Source organism: Lotus japonicus, chromosome 2 (assembly GCF_012489685.1).
Source record: "Lotus japonicus ecotype B-129 chromosome 2, LjGifu_v1.2".
NCBI lineage: Eukaryota > Viridiplantae > Streptophyta > Magnoliopsida > Fabales > Fabaceae > Lotus > Lotus japonicus.
This window is the reverse complement of record NC_080042.1, coordinates 94,027,426-94,050,920: the sequence shown is the minus strand read 5'-3', so window position 1 is coordinate 94,050,920 and position 23,495 is coordinate 94,027,426. Positions and strand designations below refer to the sequence as shown.

General features: G+C 34.9%; 4 protein-coding genes across 6 annotated transcripts; 2 read left to right on the top strand and 2 right to left on the bottom strand.

Moving 5' to 3' along the window:
- Positions 1–631: 631 nt before the first annotated feature.
- On the bottom strand, positions 632–3,448 carry LOC130741288 (pentatricopeptide repeat-containing protein At1g71490). The gene has a single exon (XM_057594138.1). The coding sequence runs from the start codon at positions 3,104–3,106 to the stop codon at positions 932–934; it is 2,175 nt and encodes a 724-aa protein (XP_057450121.1). The 5' UTR covers positions 3,107–3,448; the 3' UTR covers positions 632–931.
- Positions 3,449–4,566: 1,118 nt separating this feature from the next.
- On the top strand, positions 4,567–11,504 carry LOC130741287 (uncharacterized). Its single transcript, XM_057594137.1, has 13 exons — positions 4,567–4,828; positions 5,106–5,240; positions 5,568–5,594; positions 6,358–6,448; positions 6,670–6,713; positions 7,056–7,154; positions 7,704–7,761; positions 7,859–7,911; positions 8,761–8,862; positions 9,670–9,735; positions 10,151–10,263; positions 10,749–10,920; positions 11,166–11,504. The coding sequence occupies exons 1-13, from the start codon at positions 4,688–4,690 to the stop codon at positions 11,232–11,234; spliced, it is 1,170 nt and encodes a 389-aa protein (XP_057450120.1). The 5' UTR covers positions 4,567–4,687; the 3' UTR covers positions 11,235–11,504.
- Positions 11,505–12,790: 1,286 nt separating this feature from the next.
- LOC130741284 (light-mediated development protein DET1) lies at positions 12,791–18,654 on the top strand. Of its 3 annotated transcripts, none has more exons than XM_057594134.1 (12): positions 12,791–13,077; positions 13,399–13,505; positions 13,899–14,326; positions 14,447–14,675; positions 14,926–15,075; positions 15,321–15,389; positions 15,554–15,610; positions 16,568–16,654; positions 16,749–16,913; positions 17,046–17,141; positions 17,797–17,896; positions 18,348–18,654. In XM_057594134.1, exons 2-12 carry the CDS (start codon positions 13,431–13,433, stop codon positions 18,485–18,487), a joined length of 1,596 nt encoding a protein of 531 aa, XP_057450117.1. In that variant the 5' UTR covers positions 12,791–13,077; positions 13,399–13,430; the 3' UTR covers positions 18,488–18,654. The 3 variants fall into 3 exon arrangements, with proteins under 3 accessions (XP_057450117.1, XP_057450116.1, XP_057450115.1); XM_057594133.1 differs by having other exon boundaries at positions 12,793–13,077; positions 14,896–15,075; positions 16,574–16,654; XM_057594132.1 differs by having other exon boundaries at positions 12,793–13,077; positions 14,896–15,075.
- Positions 18,655–18,682: 28 nt separating this feature from the next.
- On the bottom strand, positions 18,683–22,239 carry LOC130741286 (uncharacterized). Its single transcript, XM_057594135.1, has 3 exons — positions 21,937–22,239; positions 19,473–19,695; positions 18,683–19,386 (listed from the first exon to the last, which is right to left on the bottom strand). The coding sequence occupies exons 1-3, from the start codon at positions 22,120–22,122 to the stop codon at positions 19,019–19,021; spliced, it is 777 nt and encodes a 258-aa protein (XP_057450118.1). The 5' UTR covers positions 22,123–22,239; the 3' UTR covers positions 18,683–19,018.
- Positions 22,240–23,495: the final 1,256 nt, after the last annotated feature.

The following is a 23,495-nucleotide window of genomic DNA, read 5'->3' as shown; positions in this document are numbered from 1 at the left end:
AAATAGGTAATATTGTAAATAAAATATGTGAAGTTTCCCTTAACGGAAATTTTTTTATGGCCATAGTTTTTCAATTGTAAGCACGAAGCGGAATGAATCAATGAATCATGTGTGATGCGGTTACATGTCTACTTGAAAGTAAATGTTCACATAATTCCAAAACATTTCATGAACACACGTGAGACTAATCTCTCAGGGCTTTGTAATTACCTATAGCGGATAGACTTCTCTCAATAAATTTTTTTCATGTACTTAGAGATCAAACTTCCGACTAAATGCTTAAGAAATTTAATTATCTTGTTATAAATCTTTCTCTATATATAGTTATATACTGCCTAGGAATCGACCTCGTTGGTTCCAAAACATATTTAGGTGTTGTTTTACAATTTTTTTTATAAAATGTATTTTGATACTAATTTTGATCTCTCAAGGCTTTTATTTGAATACTAATGCTGTACAGAATATCCAATACTTTTCTCCTAAGCTAAGTTTGTTGTGCTCAACGATAAAATTAAACTAGAAAAAATAGCTTCTGCAAAATAAAAAATGAGCTGTATTACAAAAATACTTTTTAAAAATTTCAATAAGTGGGAGCTCTTTTAGTTCAAGCAATTCTGTCTTTCATATGGAAATAATCAAATCTCAAGCAGTATATAGACACAGACCTGCTTTATGTTCACTCGTCGTTTTATCTCTAGCAATGTAAAAGGGTAGCTTGTAAATGAAATGGCTGGCGTTTAGGAACAGAGTAGTGAGCTACAATGTGCATAAACTTTTCATGATAGTTTTACTGAGTAGAATCCAATTATGCTCCTTGATCTAGCAATTGATTAAGTAAATTTCTGCTTTTTAGGCCTTGCGTTTTGGATTGTAATAACAATCTCTTAAATTTACAAGAATAGCTATCTATGATCATATGTTTAACTTCTATTCAGTATACATTCCCTGCAACATTCATCTCAACATCTTCCTCAGATGAAAACTCCTCACTACGTTTATAACCAGCATCTTTCCTTAGTTCATTCAATCCATCCATCAAGGGGTAAATCTCACCGGCATGAAGGTTGGAAGTGTCCCCCACTAAAAATGGAGAAAGCTCACTACCATCATCAACCGAAGCACAACCAGGGGCTTTTTTCACACCCAGATTCCTTATATAAGTTCTCACTTGTTCTAGTTTGCTCCAACAACCAGCAGCAGCATATATATTCGCAATCAACAAGTAATAGCCTGGATGATCAGGCTTCATTTCTAGCAACTTCCCTGCAGCCCATTCCCCCATCATTGTATCTCCATGGATTTGACAAGCTCTGATGAGAGTCACCCACATCGCCGGTGTTGGTGTGTATGGCATCCTTGTGATAATCTCCTTTGCTTTATTCAGAAAACCAGCCCTCCCATAAAGATCAGCCATGCAGGCATAGTGCTCAATTCTTGGAGTTATTCCAAAAACCTCTGTCATCTTTTTAAAGAGAAAATCCCCTTGTGCTACAAGACCAGAATGACTACAGGCCGTTAGAACTGCAACCATAGTTACATGATCAGGATTAATCTTAAACTTGAGCATCTCTTCATATAGTTTCAGAGCTATTTTCCCTTCTCCCTTCATACCATATCCCCTAATCATGGAAGTGTATGTGAATTTATCTCGTGTACTCAATGAATCAAACACTCTTTTGGCTTCTAAAACTTTGCCAGACCTTGCATACATGTCCACCAGAATGTTCCACAATAATAAGTCGTCTTTAAACTGTTCACGCTTCATGATGTAGCAATGGAACTCTTTACCATGCTGGAGATTCGCTATGCGAGCGCAAAGGGGAAGAACGCTTGCAATGGTCATGTAATTAGGTTCAATACCCTTGTGTACCATTTGCCGAAAAAGGAAGGAGACTTCCTCAGCTCGGCCCATGTGAGCAAATCCCGAGAGCATGGCGTTCCAAGTGATCAAACCTTTCTCTTCCATTCTATGAAACAACATATATGCATGACCAAGGTCTCCACACCTGGAATACATTGTGATCAATGCATTTCTTACGTTGTCAATAACATCAAAGCAAGTTCTTACAGCATGACCGTGAATCTCCTTTCCCAATTTAAGGGCTCCAATTTGAGAGCATGTATTCAATCCAACAACCATTGCAACATGGTCCAAATGAATGCTTGTTCTCATCTGAGAAAGCAGATTAAGTGCCCCGATGAACTTGCCTGAACGTAAGCACCCTCCAGCCATGGTGTTCCATATTCTAATATTCTCTTTAATACCCTCCTCTTGCATCCTATCACATAGCTGAAATGCCTCCACCAACATTCCCCTAGAGGCATAACAGCTGATGATAGTGTTCCAAGAAACAGCATCTCTTTCCGGCATATTATCAAACAAGTGGCGAGCAACCTCCAGTTCCCCAAACCTACCATACATGGAGACCAGTGCATTGTGCACAAACAAGCTCCACTCCATGGAGCCAGTTTCAATAGCCTTGCAAACCTCCACACCTGTAGCACAATCTAACAATTCACCACAAGCCTTGAGAACAGATGGGTAAGTGAATTCATCTGGTTTAACATTCTTCCTCAACATTTTCTTATAAACAGAAAGAGCCTCCACAAAGAGCTCATTTCTAACATACAATGAGATAAGCATGTTCCAATGCAAAGGGTCCAAACTATTAGAGCTCTCAGTGACAGTACAAGCATCATCAAGTAGATTGAATCTTGTATAAAAATGAAAAAGCCTAGAAACCAATACATGATTTTGATCAAAACCCAGTTGAATAACATGGGCATGAAGCTGCTTCCCCTGTGAAAGAGACTTAACTTTGATGCAACCCAAGAGAAGAGAGCTAATGGGGCGCGAGACAATATGGGAAAACCCAGGAGAAGCTGCATGATGCTGTATGTGAATGAACGTTTTGACTGCATTTGACAAGTGCCCATGAGTTAAAAAATCCTTGAAGGATGCAAGAAGAACACCAAGTATAGATTCACCATTATCAAACTCAGACACAAGTGGTTTGTGAAAGGGTTTGGTGGGTTGTTGTTGTTTCCATGATTTTGGGATACACTTCTGGAGCTTAGACAAGAAGAGGTCTCTGGAAGATGGCATAAACTGAAGATGGAAAGTGGGTTGTGATCATGAACACATGTCTTCAACAACATGAACATTTGATTGGTGTGGTTTTGTAGCAACTGTTTCGCGGAGAAAGGTTCTTCCAACATCGAGTGTTAAACGAGGGATTTGAAAGCAGTGAGTACTTTTACCCAAACCTTCATCACCAACTGCAACAGTGAAATGAACAACCGGGTGTAATTGGAAATGAATCAACGACGGTGGTGACGGCGGCGGAAGAATCAGCCGCAGCCGCTATTTGGTCCGAGAAAATGGAGGTTGTAGCTTCGTGATGAGCAGGTAAGTAAAATTTAAAAAGGGAAATGCTTGTTATAAACTTAAATTAATTAACTTATTTTTGAAAAATAAGGTTTATATGTTTAAATATTGTGTATTTGTATTTTGTAGTTTTATAGGGTTGAATATGAGGGTGATAGCTAAGTGGTCAGAGTTGATGGACATGTGGATTGAGATTTGGGTAGAAAGAGATCTAAGGATTATACCCTGTGAGGTTGAGAACACGAGTTCATTCTCAGAAAAGTCATTTACTTAACCGAATAAGTGAATACACACATTTGAAAAGTTAAAAAAACAATGTAAGCGGACCGATAAACTATGGAAGTTGACATTACCACTCGCACCATCTCAAATCCCACTCCCTTTAAAATACTAATTTTCTAAAATGTCATCAATTTCATTATTTGTCATGTTGTTAGAATCTGATACACCTCTATACTTTTGTCATTATGGTAATGCACAAGATATGAAACATAAGCTTCTTCTGAATTCTTATTTCTGATACAACTTTTGGAAAAATATACTCCAAGAACTTAAGTTTTGGAATATAATTAGAAATGTATCAATTTTTAAAATTCGATAGTACACATTAACTTCGCCAAGTTTTACATCACGATAACAAGTAAGTATGATTTTTTGAATCTAAATTTTGAAACAACATCAGTAATAATATTGTGGATTGTAAAATCTGATAGTTTATGTTTTCCAACTTTTTATGTATCGGATTTTTAATTTTTCAATAATATGTTTTTAACGTGCGAATTTTGAAACCCAAAATGCATATATCGAAAATTCAAAATCTCGATTGATGACTTTTTAACATATCAGATTTTTTAGGACAATTTTTGTTGGTACCCTCTAAAATAAAGAAGTTTCATACCTTTAATCATGTTTTCTTCATAATTAACTTTTTAATCTTTACAATCGTATTCTTTGTATGCTTTACTATACTCTCCCATTTTCAGTGGATACTGGAGCAACGCTTTTTTTTTTATTATAATTTATTGGTAAAATGTAGAAGGTGGAGTGAGAGGATGAAAATGGTGGTGGTACTTTTGGAATTATCAAAAGAAGGGGCTGTGAATTGGTGGTGGGAATATCAACCCCAAAGACTTAGCTTTCACACACCCAATAAAATACAATATACATATTAGTATTATTGTGCTGTAATTAATATTATTCGCGCCCCCTCTCTCTTTATTTCATCGCCGGAGTCACCACCGCATCTTTTGGTGTCTCCGTCAGCCATTTCCTCCGATCTACATTTTCCATTTCCTTCAGATGCCGCTCATTTCCAATCCTTCACCGTGCTGCGCCGCCACCGCGGTTAACTCCTCTTCGGAGAGGAAGGCGAGGTTCGCCTCTGGTCCACGGAGGAATTCCAATCCCAATGCCACGTCTCCCATTCTCCGGCTCACTCAGGTGCATTTCTTCCCTCTCTTATTTTCTCGTTACTTCGTTAATTCCTATGCGTTGAAAATTCGTCACACACCATGCTCGCTCGCATTTGAGCTTCGCTTCGGTTATTATTACTTCTCAATCGATTTCCAATTTTCCATGATCGTTGTGTTGCTAATTTTGCTGTTAGAGACTCGTATTCAGGCTCTGCTGTGTGCCGCGTGTTTTACCAATTAGCATTGTGATATGTTATGCTCTTTGCTTCACAAGTTATTCATGTATATATGTATTTTTGATGTAGAATGACAGATTCAATGTGCCGCGGTTGGCTCGAAGCTACACTAGCCGTGCAGTTAAGGACCGGACCGTATCAATGGCATTGGTGAGTGACACTCTGGGACAGAAGGGAGATGTGGCCAGCTCTTCTAGTGTTTTGGTAATCTGATTGCTCAACCTTGCATTTTCATGGTTAATTTATTTTCTGTGGTGTGTTTATACTTGCAACAAAAAGATAACAAGACATAGCAAATATAAAAGAGAAGTTTATAGTAATTTCTAAGCTGGAAAGTATGCCAACCGTGAATTTCGTTACATATGTTGCAGTTAAGTAGGAAGGTTTAAAAAATTGGGACTTCTAAATTGCTAATTGTAAATTAATAAAGTCTGTTTGATTCTTTCCTCCATTAAGGAAAATCATATAATTCTATCCTTATTTATCATGACTGAGTATTTTTTTTGTTTGTGCATATGTTTGTGTCTGCAGGCATATGAATTGGTCCAAGGGGCACTTGTAAGTATTATTTATTTCTTTTGTTATTAATTTCATCTAGCAGGAACTTGTTTACATTTTGCAGAGAGTTAGTGTTTTCAACTTTTAGATTTCATACTGTGTTCCCTTCAATCCATTAGGGAGTGTTGTATTCAGTTGAAATTTATATCTTGTTTAGTTGCTCTTTGCTGACAATGTAGAAGATCTTCCGTCATTGTTCTGTATGTCACTCGTTCCATGTTGCTCTAGCCTTTAGGCTAAAGAAAATTTGTAGTTTTGGAGTTGAGATGATTTCTGGAAGAATGTTGGACACAAATTATTGAAGCTTCCCTTATGCAAAAGAGAAGTTCTTTTTGTAAAAGGGAAGATTTTTTAAGAGCCTAAAAAATTGTACTTTCTGGAAAAAGAACCAAAATGATGAATCCTCTGTACTGTCCCTTCAAAGAGGATGGTTCACTTTTCTTGGATTTTCTCTTAATTGGAGTTACTGCAACCTTTTATGATATCAAATGCTGAAATGTCAAACAAAATTTGTTAAAACAAATCCATTAGTTATTTACCCACCTGTTCAATAAGCTTCTTAACAAAATAGATTTGAAACTGAATGAACACATTTAGTTGAAAATTTATAAAATGAAGTTGGATGGTTGCCAATACCGTACATTTTTTCATTTTGAAGAAGTTAATGAATCTCATCGATGTGCTTTTCATGTAATGCTATAAAGATGATAAAGCAGCAAATTCTTTTCAAAAGACTAATGCTAAAAAATAATTTTGTATACAGGTGAGATGGAGTTCTGTTATGGACAAATCTTTGCCTGATCCACCAACAGCTGTCTTTCTGCATGGGATCCTGGGTTGCAGGAAAAACTGGGGTGTGTGCTTCTGTTTATACATTATTCACAAGTCTTTCATCAAAACTGGGATCTTTAGTTTTTGCTTTGCCTTTCTAATTTTCTTTTAGTTTTCATGTATGTCTTATATTTGGGTTAAATATTTTAATATCTATAAGTATGTATAGTTCTCTGGGAAATATAGATGGGAAAGAATTAGTTGATAGTTTCATAATTCACTCCTAAAAGTTTATATATTGCAGGAACTTTCGTTAAGAGATTGGCAAAAGAGTTTCCTATGTGGCAGGTATTTTGCTGTACATTTTTGTCCTGAGCTTTGTTAAGATATACTTGCCATACAGATAGACTAGGCCTTATGACTATGGCTTTAATTTTGATCCACTAATGGTATATAACTCTACACTACCAATGAACCATGTGTTGCCACGGTTCTAAACAATTGTTGAAATACAGCACTTTCTTGTTTGTTGATGGTCCAATAAGTTTGGATGAAATTGTTAAACTCTATTATTAGGTAATAATTTGTATTCTGGATCTCCAAAATTCTGAGCGTAGGGGCTGCAACACAGGAGTATTTTAGATGCACATCAATCTAAATCCTGTTTGTTTCTTGTGTTTGTATTGACAGTTTCTTGTAGTAGACCTACGATGTCATGGTGATTCAGCTTCAATGAGGAAGAGAGGGCCCCATTCTGTTCAATCTGCTGCTCTTGATGTTTTGAAACTGGTATGCGTTCTTTAACAAGTTTCATCAATCATAATTTATATGGTGAGCATGCTATAGAATGGGCAAGGATCTATATTAATTCCAAGCTACTCTCTCCTAATGGGTTTTGAATCTGGGTTCTATGAGATGGAATACCTGGTGCTCAATCTTTTGGGTGTCATTTTAGGGAATCTCACCCCTGACCACACCCCAGCTCTTCTTTTGCCTTTCAGGATTTATTATCTCTGTCTACTTCGGGTGAATTCCTCAAGCAGTTTCCTTGGGTTTACCCTTATATTTCCCTTGATTCTTAGTTGCCAGACGTTTAAATATTAAGTGATATCAATTGTGGGACTTAAAATCCTTTGTTTTTTTTTCTTTCCATATAGCTGACCTCTCTTAGTGGAATAAGGCTTTTGTTGTTGTTGTTGTAAATCTATTTTCTGTTTAAGAATTATTCTTCTATTGATAAAAAAATTGGTAATGTTTATATTTCCTTTCCTTTCCATAAGAGAAACGTATTGTTCCGTACACATGTAATTTATCTTTCCTTTCCGTTATTCTTGATAGGTTCGGGAGCTAAGAATAACACCTCGTTTGTTGGTTGGTCATAGTTTTGGAGGAAAAGGTTAATATTTTAACATTTCAGTTTTATTAATTAGTTTTTTCAATAGTTTACTTTCCTTTATAAGTTTTTTTTTAATTACATTGTTCTGTTTGATCAGTTGTTTTGAGCATGGTGGACCAAGCTGCAAAACCTCTTGCTCGACCAGTGAGAGTAAGCCCAAATTTGGTTCCTATTTGGTTTTATTGGACTCGATTTTTATACTGTTTTGATTTTTATGTTAAAAATATGCAATGAGCTGGTATTATATGTGTGTGTGAGTGTGTGTCGGGGAGGGATCCACTTTCACCAGAAGTAACTCTAGCCATAGTTGCTCCACTCAATAACTTTTTATAAGCTCAATTTAATAAATCCAATCGTTGAGGTAAAAGATATAATTAAGTAATACAAGTGTACAAATTTTTCATGAAATTTTAACATCGTTTGATAAGTCATCGGAAAATTAAGGTCTGGCTGTGTATCATATCAGACTCCAAGGTCTTGTCTGAAAATAATATTGGTTCATATGTGGGATCTATTTTCTGATAGGTTCCTGGGTGAAGGAAACAGTGAACAGAGAAATTCATAGTACAAAAACAAGTTCTGGTTGAATTAATATTGAGCCAATTCGAGGTACATATATACATACCCAGTGGGCTCCTAACTGAATAACAGTCTGAGTAATTGACTCTGAACTTTAATTAACTTACAGCCTGATCATGTAACTACTTACTTCCTGATAGATATATTCCTTTGTGCCTGAGTGTAGCTTGAGCACTATACTCCAATAGTAGGAAAAGCCTAGAAATTAACTGTATATAAATTTTTAAAATACATTTGCATGATCTTACATAGGGAGCTAAAAAGCTTAACTGAATAGCAAATTAAGCCTATCAGAAATCAGAAGGGAGGAAAACATAAAGTTGACTAGGATTACATTTATATTTTCTTTGTTTGTATGTGCTTCTATTTGCGTATGATTTCCCCTGAGCTATTTCATACTTGTTTTTGTGCTATTCGCAGGCATGGATTCTTGATGCAACTCCTGGAAAAGTTCGAGCAGGTGGAGATGGAGAGGACCATCCAGCAGAACTCATATCCTTCCTAAGTACACTGCCAAAGGAGGTATACCATTAGTTAATTATTGTTATTATGTTTCTAACTTAATGTGTCTTTTGAGAAAATAAATGGAATGGCTATGTTAATTTGATTTAATGTGTTACTCTTGGTTTTGTTGCTCAAGGCCAGCTGTTGGGTTTGATCTAAAATCTTGTTTTGATAAGTATTATCAATTTTCTATTTTGTTGGTACATTCTAACAGTAAATTGTAATTAATATCAAGATTTGTGAAAGATATGTGGGACAGTGGGAGTTGTGTGAAATATTTATTTTTAAATGGAAAGTAGCAAGTCATGAAGTGTATAAATTAAAATTGGCTGCTTGTTAACCAAATACTGGTGGGCTATAAATATTTGTATTAGCGTATTTCCAGAGAATTGAGGAATGAGGATTAGAGTACGAGAAAGATTGCCTTGTATTATAAGGTGACCCTCACTGGCTTTAGTGAAGATCTAGCCATCTAGGAACAATGGTAAGGTTGTTCTTGGATAGACGAAACTGAGAGTACCATAAATTCTAATGCAAATAAAAGAGAGAATTGGGGAAACTGAAAATTAATATAGGAAAATATAGAGAAGGAAATGGAAGTAAAAATTGATGGAACTATAGGATAAAAGTTGGCCACAATAATATGCGTGTGCTTAATGCTTACTATTCTAAGTCACTAGTTTTTTAGTGAACATTATCTAGATACTTTGATTGTCATCTCATCAACATTGTTTTTAAATAACTGACAGACACTTTTAACTTTTTTTTTGGTTGGTTCTATATTGTGAGCAAATTTTTTATTGTGTGATTTTTTCCTTAAGGAAGGTCTCTTCAAAGAGGGATGTTGTGAAAGCTCTTATTCAACAAGGGTTTTCTAATGATGTGGCACAGGTACATTACTATGGCACACTTTATTATTGACCACTGTTGAAATTGCACTTGTATTGTGGCTTGGTTTTGCAGTGTTAAAACTTGTTTAGTAATAGTTGGGTACTGTATACATACCCTTGGTTCAATGATAATATGAATAAGTTCATGATAGGACAAATCAGTAATCAACAGTACCCCTGGGTTTTACTCCTTAAGCAAGTTCAGTTTGTTTATCCATGTGAATTGCCATATTTGAATGATAATTTCATCTGATGTTTTGTTATGAATCTCTAACATTTTAGAGAGCTTTTGTTGCCTTGATTAATAAGTTGGAGATCTCCTTAAGATTAAGATAAAAGAAATAGACATGTTCCTTGATTGGCAATTTATATCCTTGCAATTATTTATTAATTTCTTTTCCTTATTTTGCATGTAGTGGGTTGTGACTAACTTACGACCAACCGGCTCTCCTGGTTCAGGCTTCTCGTGGGTGTTTGACTTGAGGGGGATAGCAGAAATGTATCAATCTTATGAAGAAGCAAATTTGTGGTACTTACTCTGACCTATGATAACAATGCTAGCTGTTATATATTTATTTTTATCAGGCTTAGCTAGTTGAGGGAGATTAGGTCCTGTCAAATCCACAAAAGTGAGGAGTATATTGTAGAGGATAAAGTGCGAAATTATAACCATTGATTGGGAAATCTGTGAAGATGTTAAGAACTTATAATTTGATACACATGCATGTATTTTATCACTCTATTTCCCATTGATTTTTTAATCAAGAGTGATACTTGTATTTTATTCTCCAAAGTGCACCCCTCACTTTAAACAAGTCAAATCTCGTGTTTATGATAAGAATAAATGAGTCATAGTGAGAGGTCCTGCATGAGAGTTAAATTTGATATTTAGTCTGTTCTACTGAAGAAATAATTCCATGGTTAATGTATTTACTGATGCTGGGATTAATGGTAATAGTTTTCAACGTTAGAAAATAGTGTGTAGCCAATAATGTTTTACGCTTCTGTTCATAGGAAAATTGTTGAAGACGTACCTCGTGGTGTGCATGTGAACTTTTTGAAAGCAGAGAGAAGCCTACATAGATGGGCTCTAGAAGATCTTCAGCGAATCCATGCTGCTGAGGAGATTGCTGCTGAGGAAGGAGGCGGAGTTGAAATGCATGTCCTTGAAGATGCTGGCCACTGGGTATGTTATGTTATTTGGTTATATTTTTTTAGTGTATGGTCCTTTACTATGCTTGTCTTTTACCTCACATATTATGTTATATGGTTAAATTTGCTGGAATTACTTGTCATTCGTATTTGTAGTGTGATTCAAGACATGGTTTGATCTTTTGTGGGTAACATTAAACATGGACTGAGGATGAAATTTGTTTTGTGGAGCTTGCTGTTAAATCATTCAAAAGAGGATTTAACTTTGTCTATCAACAGGTACATGCTGATAACCCTGATGGACTGTTCAGAATACTGTCATCCTCTTTCCAGGGAGTCAAGGCGTGAGTCTACAAATATGTACACTTTTAATGTAATTTCTAACTTATTTGGGATGGGATGACCTTCATAGTTTGATGCTATCAACTGCTCTTTACTCCATTTCCAAATTTTCTCCGGCTATCACTTCTGTATATAAACTTATTGTTATTTTATTAGAGTCATGCTAACCAAGTGCCCTTAGGGTAGTGGTTAAGGAATCAATAAATAGAGTTGTTTTTATCAAAATTCACAGTATTCAATATTTTATTAATTTCAAAAGTTGCACTTTCTAATAGATATGCAGTTGTGGCTGTATAGTCAATCTTTGTAATAAGGTTGAAGCTGATGATATCTGTACATACTCTGTCATTTCCCGGGTTGTATAGTTTCTGTCAGCACTTCTGTCTCCATTAGAGCCTTCCATACCATACCTACTGTCAACATGTGTGTGCTGCTAGTGCCCATAAGGTGAATTTTTTTTTTCTTTCGAAAATGAGCCCATAAGGTGAATATAACACGGAATAGTGTAATGAATTTCAAAAGTTGATTTAAGATCATCTAGATAGGGGCGCACACGTGATTTTCTTGAATAGTAGTATATAGAATGTGTGGTAGAACTGTTTTTTTAGGTGTTTGAATGTTTAATTTAAGCACAAGTACTAATTGATTTATGGAATGAAGTTATGTAAACCCATTGTCATGGACATAACCAACTTGAGATTTCCCATTTGAATTTCATAACCTTCATTTACATAAATAACTTTTCTTATAAGTGTATTCAAATATAAATCATTTTACTTTCAACTCAATTTTAGTATAATTTTATCAAAATCGATTATGAGAATGCTAATTAAAACACTCGTTATAAGAACTAAATAATTTTCATAAGATTGCATGTCATTGGCTCAATTTTTTTTTGTTGCAAAAGAAAAATAAACAACAACCGATGCCCAGGAGTAGCACAACGCCGCTTGTCAGAAACAACAAGTGAAACTAAACTCTTAGGAGGAACATACCAAATCATAAGAGTACATTGCGATCGTAAGTCCGAAGACGCTAACCAATCGGCACAAGAGTTGGCATTGAGGAGACCATGTTTAAAGGCCATCAACTCAACATGCAAAGGGCTAGCACCAGTAGAAAAACCTAAAAATCCAGCAACTCAATTTGTGGTATCATTACGGAGAAGACCTCAAAAAACGATCAAATTAGACTTCCTTGTGAAACTCACATCTCTTCAGCTTTACTCATTGCGAAGCTGGACATGACAAAGCAATATCACATAAATCACACAATTGATGGCAAACTTTTAAATTTCATTAAAATTGTAATTTAGAAAGAATTATCTCATTGACCAATATAATTTATTTGCGATAAGCAATGACCCTTTTTTAAAAGGAATTATCTCAATATTGTGAATAAAGATACCTAATTACTATTAAATTTTTCCAATATTATTATTTTTTAAGTAATTTATTATTATAGTAAGGAATAAGGATATTTATTATTTTCCTGTAAAAAAAGAGGATATTTATTATTTTGTGGTGTGACCTTATCCATATATGCACGCTAATGAAAGAGAAAGAGTAAAAGAAAGGAAAGGAAAGTTGTGGTGTTTGATTGGGGGTTGCATTTTGATTGCAATTGCAAAGGAAGAAGACGACGAAGAAGAAAAGTGAGTGTGTGAAAGGGAATTCGATGCACGACACACACGGGGTGGTGATGTGGCATCTTCGAACTCCATTACTTCATTCTCACTCACCCCAATTTCATTTAAATTTCTAGATTCCCAAAATCCCCTCACTCTCTCTCGCTCTCACGCCGCTGCTCTCTTCCCGTCAACACCGCTTCCCGCCGTGCCCTCCCTCCGGTAACCTCTCTGATTCTCTGCTTCCAAACTCGCTTTCTATTTCTCTCTGATTTTCAATTGTATGTAACTGTGTATTGTAATCCTCATGTGTCTACTGTTCAACCTGAGTTGCGAAATTTCTAGCTCCATCGAGTAGTTATGTTGTAGATTTAGCCGAACATAGCATTGTTCATACCTTCTTCATGTTGTAGCTATACATGCTCCGGTGTTTGATTTGAGGTTCCTCAAACTACAACATGAGTTTTTAGGGTAGTTTAGTTTAATATAAATGATCCTATAGAAAATAACTTGTCTGATATGATTTGTTTTCTTCACTTTCAGGGTAAAGTTGTCAAGTTTGTGGACAAGATTTAATGTTTTACAGAAGCAGCAATATTGTGGCTAGGATTTTCGATCGTCAACTTCGCACTCCTGCTCCTGGCACTAGTGTAATTTCTCCGTAATCATAATTATGTCTTCTGGAAATTCTTGCAAATGTGGTCATGTTTTGCCTCTTTTTAGTTTACCGACTTGTCCGATGAATAATTTTTAAAAGCTGAGGTGTGGAATGGTTAATGAAATTCGAATTAAAAATGTTTACATGGTTTTTACTTAGCTGTATAAGTTTGGAAGCGCTTCAGAACAGTTTATCTGACTCTGTTGAATTGAGCCGTTTCAAGTATAATGTTTTTTATGTTGAAACTTGAAATACAAAAGTGTATTTGGAGTGCCATTGTGGAAAATATGCTTTTCTGAGAAATTTGTAAAATTGGTGTCTTGTTCCTTTGTTGAAGGAACCTGAATTGAATTTAATTTTTGCAGGTGTAATTTACTTCTTGCAGGTTCATCATGCTCGCAAATTCTATGAAAACTTAGTACCTAGTTACACAGTCTATGAGGTTGAGTGCCCGGACCATTCGTTTCGTAAATTCACAGATGATGGTCAATACCTTATAAGTTTCAGCAGAAATCATCAAGAGTTGATTGTTTATAGGCCTAGGTGGCTTTCCTTTTCATGCAAAGATGAAGATTGTGACCAGCATGATTTGCCATCAAAAGCAAAGAGATTTGATAGTTTTTTCACTCAATTATATTGTGTGCCTCTTGCCTCTTGCAATGAACTTATATGTAAAGATTTTTTTCTTTACATGGAGAGTAATCAATTTGGACTGTTTGCTACTTCTACTGCCCAAATACATGATGCGCCTGCTGTTGGAGGAGCTGTCCAGGGTGTTCCTTCAATTGAAAAGATAACTTTTCACCTCTTGAGGTGCTTTTCTTTATATTCAATTTTTTCATTTTCAGATCTTCAAAATCATATCAGCAATCATATTCTGGTTATTTTGTACTTATGTCATTTTCCCCCTGATTTCTCACCTATTATACTTAGATTGGAAGATGGATCAATCCTGGATAAGAAGGTCTTCTGTAATGACTTTGTTAATTTGACTCATAATATGGGGGTCTTCTTGTATGATGACCTACTGGCAATTGTATCACTTCGCTATCAAACCATACACATTCTTCAAATTAGGGACTCTGGAAACCTTGTAGATGTACGTGCTATTGGGGAATTCTGCCGTGAAGATGATGAACTTTTTCTCAACTCAAATGCTCAGGTCTGCAAGCTTTTGGTTGGCTTTATTCTACAAACGTTATGTTACATGCGCCTTTAGATGAATTATTGAGGCTTTTTAACAGAAAAAACTACAATTTTTTCCGGACTTAATATGCTATGCCGTTAAAAATTAATAGGGAGGCTTAATATCACACATAATCTGATGGTTTTGTGGCATATTTAAAGCACTACACTTATCAAAGACAGTCATTTTCTGACAGTACATGGCATTGTCTGACAAAAACCAACAGCATCAGTTGCCTGGGAACCACACAGAAAATAACATACATCAAGATCAAGGCCAGCCTAATCTGGGGAGGTCTTTTCTAAGTGGTATAAAGCAGCGATTGCTTTCATTCATATTCCAGGGACTATGGAATGAAGAAAGAGATGATACCTTGGTTAGTATTCTAAGCAGCAATACATTTTGAATAAAATCAATTACTATATGAGTGTGTAAGTAATTATTATTAGATAAATACTTATTATATAATGTTCACACTCACCGTCCCTTCTAATTACTGCTTAGCAATTTTTTCCGTGTTGAATTTCTTTTTGATTTTTTGTATCTTTCAAATTCTAACTTCTTTTATTATGCATAAATTCATTGTTTTAATTTATTCTACTTTTTAACCTGATTCACCAGAGGGTCCAAGGACTAAGGAAGAAGTTTTATTTCCACTTTCAAGATTATGTTGATTTGATTATCTGGAAGGTGGGTTCTTTGACACATTTTATGCATTCTGAGTGCTTCTATCTCAGCTTTATCATCAGACAAAATCATTTCCCTAATGGTTTAAATCTTCTTTACATTGTAGATTTTTTCCTATGCATATATTAAGGAATGTAACAAGTTGCATCTATTCAACTCCTGGGCAGGTGCAATTCATGGACAGACATCACTTGCTAATCAAGTTTGGTAGTGTAGATGGAGGGGTGAGTTCTCTTTGTATGTCTTTTTTTTATTTGTTATGAGAATTCCTTTTACAGTCTCTAAGAACAGATGAAAATTACTTTCAAGCAACCTGAGCGTGGCTCAAAGCCTAAACACTTCCTTGTAGTAGAGCTCTAGCTTCCCTGTGGGAGGTTCCTTACTATATAAGGAGAGCCCTGATCGAAAAAAATTTAATTAGAAAGGTTATAATTGAACTGGTACAAAAAAAAGAAGTGATTTTATTTAAGAGACCCAAATTTTCCAATCTGCTCCAATGTGGACAGATTTTAAACAGGGCAGAGAAACGAATACAACTGCTGAGTGTTTTGACTTTTGAGAGCCTCAGCTTCTCTCCTAATCTCCAATTTTACAGTCCAATACCCTAGCAACATTTCTTACTTCCTTTTATTTTTACTAACAATCTACCCCTTTTTCCTGTAACCACTAACTAACAGTCACACTCATTTAATTAGCTTTACAAAAACAACTCAGTTAAGGGTCGCAAATCCCCTATAACTCTCCTACGCCTTCTCTGATAGACTTTTCTAATTGGAGATCTATTACTAATACATTAATTCTTCTCAAATCTTAAGCTGGTAGCTGAAATGGTAATTATCTTTTGACAAGCCCCCTCAAAACATAGTTTGGCTAAACTGTTGCTGAAATTTAATATAATTTATCAGGGCAACAAGGATTGAACTCTGATCACTAGGTCTTAGATATTTCATACCAATACCATGTTAGGGACAAACTCTTAAAGGCTTACAGTTGTTAAGTAGAGGCCCAAGAATGATTTTATCAATGACAATTTGATCAGCCGGTAAAAATGGGGAAGAGCTCATGTTTAGGTATTCATCTGGTTAAACATCCCTGAAAAGTTCAACCTGGAGACTCCAATTGAGTTATTAGTTCATATTGGTAATATTATATTATGATGTTTTGATCTTTCACATTTGAAGCCTCAGGTGTCGCGAAATGCTGATCACCACCCAGCTTTTGTTGCTGTGTATAACATGGATACAACTGAAATTGTATCTTTTTATCAGGTAAATTTTGTTTGTCCTGTGTTTTATTTTCTCAGGCTTTCTCTGTGCTAGAGTCTTGGATTTTTTTTTCTAATTCTTCTTTACATCCTATCAGAATTCAGCAGATGAGCTATACACGTTGTTTGAGCAGTTCTGTGACCACTTCCATGCAACGTCAAGGAATTCAATGTATATGAATTTCATATCATCTCATTCAAATAATATTCATGCACTGGAGCAGCTAAGAAGCATAAAAGATAAGGCAAGCAACTCTTCACAGGTAAAGTGTTGGTTGGTTATAACCTTGTGGTTGCCTGCTCCGTCCCTCCCTCCCCAGAAAAGAAGAAAAATAAAAAAATATAGTCTACATGGTCTGCTAATATGTTGTATGTATAAATTTTGTGTTTTGCAGTTTGTGAAGAAGATGCTTGCCTCTTTGCCTTTCAGTTGTCAGTCACAGAGTCCTTCTCCTTACTTTGACCAATCTCTTTTCCGGTTTGATGATAAGGTTTACTTTTAGTTGTTTTTTTTTCCCTACTTTGCATGCACCAGCCATAATTTCTTCTTTTTTCCAAAAGAAAATTAAATATTTAGGAAAATGTTAGGTATATGCTGGTTCAAGTGCAGTTTCAGCTGTTAGATTAGTGCTAGTAATACTAAATAGTAAGCTAGTGTTCACGGGGAAACCAATCTTACCTTTTTTGGTGAGAGGCCATAACACCAGTTGCGCTTGTATCATGTCTATCTGAACGCCCGTTTCTTCCAAATTTTGAATTTTAGATTTTAGATATATGGAAAGAAATTTGAAGCTGAGTTCTTTTGGTGGAGGTGGTGGCAACATTTGCTGCATGATATAGTGATATTGAAAAATGGTATATTGAAAGGATATGGTAACAGTGGCGAGGATTCTATAGGTTGGTTGATTACTGGTAGAGATTCCAATTTTATTGAAAAAGAAGGATGACTGTAGTTGTGGTTGTCTACTTTGAATTACAGTTGGAAGTATATTTTCTCTGGTTTCCTTACACTTGTTCTTGTACTGAAAACGATAGGTTTTATTTTCATCAACCAATTTCATAGAACACTTGATGCACAATTTTCACCAATCAACTAGATTTTTCCCTTAATATGGATTATATTTTTAATTATTCCCAATATTGCAGCTGATTTCTGCAACAGATCGGCATAGGCAATCAACTGACCATCCAATCAAGTTCATTTTAAGGAAACCTCCGTATTCTCTCAAATTTAAGATTAAGCCAGGTACGTTTTTTTCCCCTTGTTCAATCTTATTGGCTTCTAAAAGATGAATGGCGGGATCATGCTTTTCTAATGTGAGGATGCAAAAGAGAGTGAAATGCAAGTGGCAAAAATCATAGTATCAAACAATGTTTTTTGTAGAATACAAATTGGATAACCAACTATAGATTTGGGAGAGCCTATAATCACTAATCACTATAGGCTCTCACAAATCTTTTTTGTAGTGATTAGTGATTCCTCCCAACTTTTTTTTTCTTTTTTTCTTTTTAAATATATCTATTATCTATTACTTTCTTTGATGCGGAGTAATGTTCTATTTGATATGCTGCTATGATAGTTTTCTTGCATTAGTTATCTGATCAGTAATCCACGCAAGATGCAACTTTGATCTGTTTTTTGAACATGAATTTAGCAGACTTTATTTCGTGCTTTAAATTTATTTTTTGTTATTTAGGTCCTGAAGCTGGTAGTATGGATGGTCGTGCAAAAAAGATCTCTTCGTTTCTTTTTCATCCAATTTTGCCCCTTGCTCTATCTGTTCAACAGACTCTGTTCTTGCAGCCTTCAGTTGTAAATATTCACTTTCGAAGATGAGCGTAGATTTGTTCGTCTTCCTATGTAAACTGTTTCCAATGGGATCAAGAGAAATTTTATTCTGCCGGTACTTTCAAAATGTATGTCTGTTTTATGTTTTAGTGAATTTTATTTTAAAAATTGATTATTCGTATGTATATGCTATTTGCTAGGCGAACATTACATCATGAATTTGGCTCCTCTAACTCTAAAGTGTAAAGTAAGTCATTGCAGCCGTTTATTGAAAAATCAACAGTTGTGATTGTAGTCGCATACTTGCACATATACAGTACATTATGATATAGTTTAAATCACAATTATTGATTTTTCAATCAACAACTGTGATGACTTATTTTATCTTCTAAAGTGAGTTTCTCTTAATGACAAAACCTTACATCATATATCTTGGACCTAAAGGAAAACAACTTAGGAATGATCTATAATATATTGCACCACTGGGGCATAAATTCTACTACTAAAGAGGTCTTGAGTCCAAAATTCCTCCTCAAAATCTACCACTTAAACTGAACTTTCTCTTATTCAACATACACTTCAAGTGACTACCACAGCAGTGGGAGCTTCTGAAAAACACAGGTGAGATTTACTTGCTTGTGTGTGTGGATATGTTGGATTGAAACTTGACCACTTCATTTGCATGAAGCTTCTCTTCCTCCACGGTCCCAGATGCATTTTCTTCTCCTTCATTGATTTCTTTGCGGCACCACACATGACCCTAACAATGGCAGTTAGGTACTCCTGTTTCCCAATGTAAAATTCTGGCAAACAAGACACGAGTTTCTGGTATTCCTCACATGCTTTTGCAATCTGAAACTGATCCCTGAATACCAATTCAATCAGAAATGGGATTTGCTTCTTTGTTTTTGATGTGCTCGCGATCACTTCAATGTACTCGTGAGATCCTAAAATACAAAAGCAACAAAAACTGAAATTTGGTACATAAAATATGATGCTTGGTGAATGAATAATACTAATTTCAGACACAGACCTCCTAGAAACTTTTTTGTTGCTGACCATTTTGATATGCAAAGGTTGGTAGTTATTCCTCTGTTGCAGAGCACAGAAACAACTTGTCTTTTGAAACATGCGGTGCAATTGGAAGAGTTAGGACTGAAGCAGCTGCAAAAATCTGAAGCTTTCACCATTTCTATAATTCGACCAACCTCGTGTCTTAATTTTGACCCGCTTGCATGGTACCGCTCCAAAATTTCCTAAAACAGATAAAATACAAGATATTGGAATCATAAATTAAGTTTTTTTACACATTAGTTTTTTATTTCGAAAATATCTGTCACTCTAAAACATTAGTATCTTTTTATGTGAAAACTAAACACTGAAAACGTGTTTGGTGACTAAAAAATCAATTTCAAAAGGAAGTGCATTATAGACAGTAGTGGACAAATGACAACTGTGTCGTTGTATGTGGTTCAAATTATTCCAATATCTGTGGTGTAGATTTCAAAATAATTCATATAGAATCACGTTCTTCATATGCTGTTTGGAGACTGGAGTAAATGTAGGGATGGCAATTTTGTCCAAACTCATGGGTACCCGCCCGATCCCGATCTGATTTGACGGGCAAAATCCGAGTTGACTGGATTTGGGTTTGGGTTTGGGTTTTGCCCATTACTGTAGCCATTTATGGGTTTGGGTTTGGTATTAGTTAAATCCGTGCCCATACCCGCCCAAACCCGAACCCAAAGATACCCGAAACATAAAATTACAAAAAAACCCTCATACATATATATATTTATAAACTTTGTTCTTAGTGTTTGATGATTAATTGTACTTTTGTATGTTTGAGAAAGTAAACTCTAAACTATTGTTGTCTCACTTTAGTGATGGATGAGGATGATGAATAGTATTTGTTTTTTTTTTTCTTTCTATGAATTTCACTTTTTTTTTATATGAAAGTAAGTTCTGGATTGAGTTGCTACGTAACTAATGGGTTTGGGTTTCGGGTAAATCCGAAACCCAATGGATTTGGGCATGGATTTCATTTTATCGCCCATAAGGTTTGTGTTTGGGTTTAGGTTTGGGTTCTAGGATTTGGGTTTGGGTTTGGTAATTGTAAAACCCGTGCCCGATCCTACCCGTTGCCATCCCTAAGTAAATGGTTGTTTCATAAATCCCACAGCTGAATTGAAGTATCTAAAAGTATCTACAAAATTGACCCAAAAAAATGAGTATCCACAAAAAAATCATTTCAATATCAAAGCATTTATTGACCCCCAAAAAAAGTGTCAAAGCATTTAGGGTATACTATCTTTTAGTTCCGTGAAAATAGTATCTATATTTAATTTTAGTCATTAATTTTTTATTTTCTAAAATAGGCTTGCTTTATTTTTCAACTTAAACTATTTGAAAAAAGAATGAGCTATAACTACCCTAAACAATATAGAGAGTATACACTTCACATACGCAGATACGCTTATTTTTGTCTCTATTACATCTTATGACATTAAATCATATACATTATATTGTGTTCTCTCCCTTTCTCATTTTGGATGTTTATTGTCTACTATCCACACTCTTATCTACTCAATATTTTGATTTTATGAATAAGGGCTAAAATCAAATATTAATATTTTACAAGACCAAAAAATGCTTACATGATTAAAAACATATTTTACCGTGGAAGTTGTGAAATACCTATATTTTATCCACGAAAAGATTAATCAGTTTTATTGGCAATAAATACTCTCTTCTTAACCAAAAAGCATATAGTAATGATTAAAAGGGAATGTGTAGAAGAATATGATATCTTGCAAAATATAATTTCATTGAAGGTTCTATTTCCACCGCAAATCACCACAATTAACGTGTGGTGCCACTTTATTAAGTTTTTAGTGACCACCAATAAACTAACCGGAACAAAAAATATTGAAGCCAATCATTTTTTGGTAATACTATTCTACTAATTTTACAACACTTCAAGTCCCACAACAAAAATGGAGACCACTCATCTCAATCAGATATTTCGGAACTCCTAAATATGAGAGGGAAAGACAGTAATTTGTTAAGGAATTCCTTAATTTTGATGGTTATTTTCTGCTTAATTTCCAGATACGTTTTCCCTATTTTCTGCCATGACTGAGCATAGTAAAAACGAATTTCAAACCCACGTACGGAATCAGTTTTTGGACCAAAAAATCCATGAGCAAGTAATGTATGTGACATCAATATACGAATTTGATATCATATGCTATCATTTCTCTAAAAATTAAAAACTATTCAGCTTAAATGAATCAAATCATTGAAAAGAGAAAGGTAACGCAGCTAATCTAGTGTTGAAGACACAGATTAAAAACAAGTTCCTAATCAAGCAGACCTGTGCAAAAATGTGATCGGTATTTAAATTAAAACTCATCAAGAAGCTTATCCCTAAAATTGATTTTGATTGAGAATCAATTGTACGAGGCTTGCCAAATATCTAAGTGTAGAGTCTATACCTGAAGCAGATCGAGCTGAGATTCCCAATACGAAGTCCTTTCGGGTGGTTCATCATAAACATCATCATCATCAGAGTCGCTAATGTTTTCTGGGTGGTCAACATAATTTTGCTCTGATTCATTGGAATGATGTAATTCATCAATGAACACAGACACTTTTTCTTCAAGGCTCTCCATGTCCTTCATTCTTCTCTCTTCACCTATTATTGTTTTGGAAAGATAGGGGAAGAGTTGAAGAAAGAAATAGTGCAGAGGGGGAAGTGGTGGAAGAAGAGAAACAAAAGGCTCTTTCTTCAAACCTAGCATATGATGCACGTATATATAGGGTTTCCCATGTTTTTCTTATTCTTGTGTACTACATTTGTGCGTAAAACATGGCAAATTGGCAAATTGGTCACGTTAAAAAAAAAAAAAAAAGAGGGTACTAAAATATCAACCAAAAATCAATTTGGCACACAAATATATGACAACAAAAACAACCTTTTTTAATTGCTAGATAATTAAGTTATTTCTGTATAACATTAAAAACAAAATCACTAATTTTTATGTACGAAGTTGACTCAGTTGGTAAAACCATATCATAACTCCTAAAAATATTGTGTATTCGATTATTGTTGTTGATCTGAGATATATGTTGGTAGGCGATCGGTAAATACCTCTATAAACGACTTGTGGTTTTTAAGACATGCTCTAACCCGTAGTCATACCCAAAATCGAGATCACCTAAACTTTTGGTAAAATAATAAATTTCTCAAGTATATAAATCAAGTGAGTGGTTGAATGTTATTGAAATAAGTTGTTGAATGTTCATCTCATGTCTTGTAAAAGGAAAAAAAAACTCGTCGATCAACTTCTGACAATAGAGCGGTAGATTACTCTCAGTGTTATCAACCGTGTAATATTTGTTTAACACAAAATAAAAATTCTCAAATATATAGTATCTATAGTTACTAAAATTATTAAATTAACGATAAAAAGTAATAATCTTTTATGATAGGCAACGTTTAGTAATTTATAGTTATAAAGTTAAATTTTAGATGCACAATTATAGCATAACGTTAAATTAGCTTAAATGATAATGAATCTCTTAATAACTCAATCGATATCATTAAATTACAGAAATAATTTTAAAAACATTAAAAACAATTTTAAACTTTTGAAATATTTTGAATTACAGAAATAATTTTAAATGCACTAATATACAACAAAAATTCCCTCTAAAATAGCTTTGAGCATTTTAGGAAAGAAAATGTCTTCTACTTTTGTTTTTCATAAAAATACTATATGATATTGTTGTGTTATGAAATTCAGGAAATAAAATGAAATATTTGGAGCATTTCCCCCCATCTGCATGTGTACGTCCGGGTGAAAATGTGGGTTGCCCAATATTGCTTGCAAGGGGCGAAGCCACGGGGTGGCTTACCGGTGCTCTGCGCCCCTGAATCTCGATATTTATCTTGATACTATATTTTTTTTTCTTCTAACCCCGGTGATAATTAATATATTTTACAAGGTAGAACTGACCATTCAACGGTTAATGACATAGCGGTCTTCATATG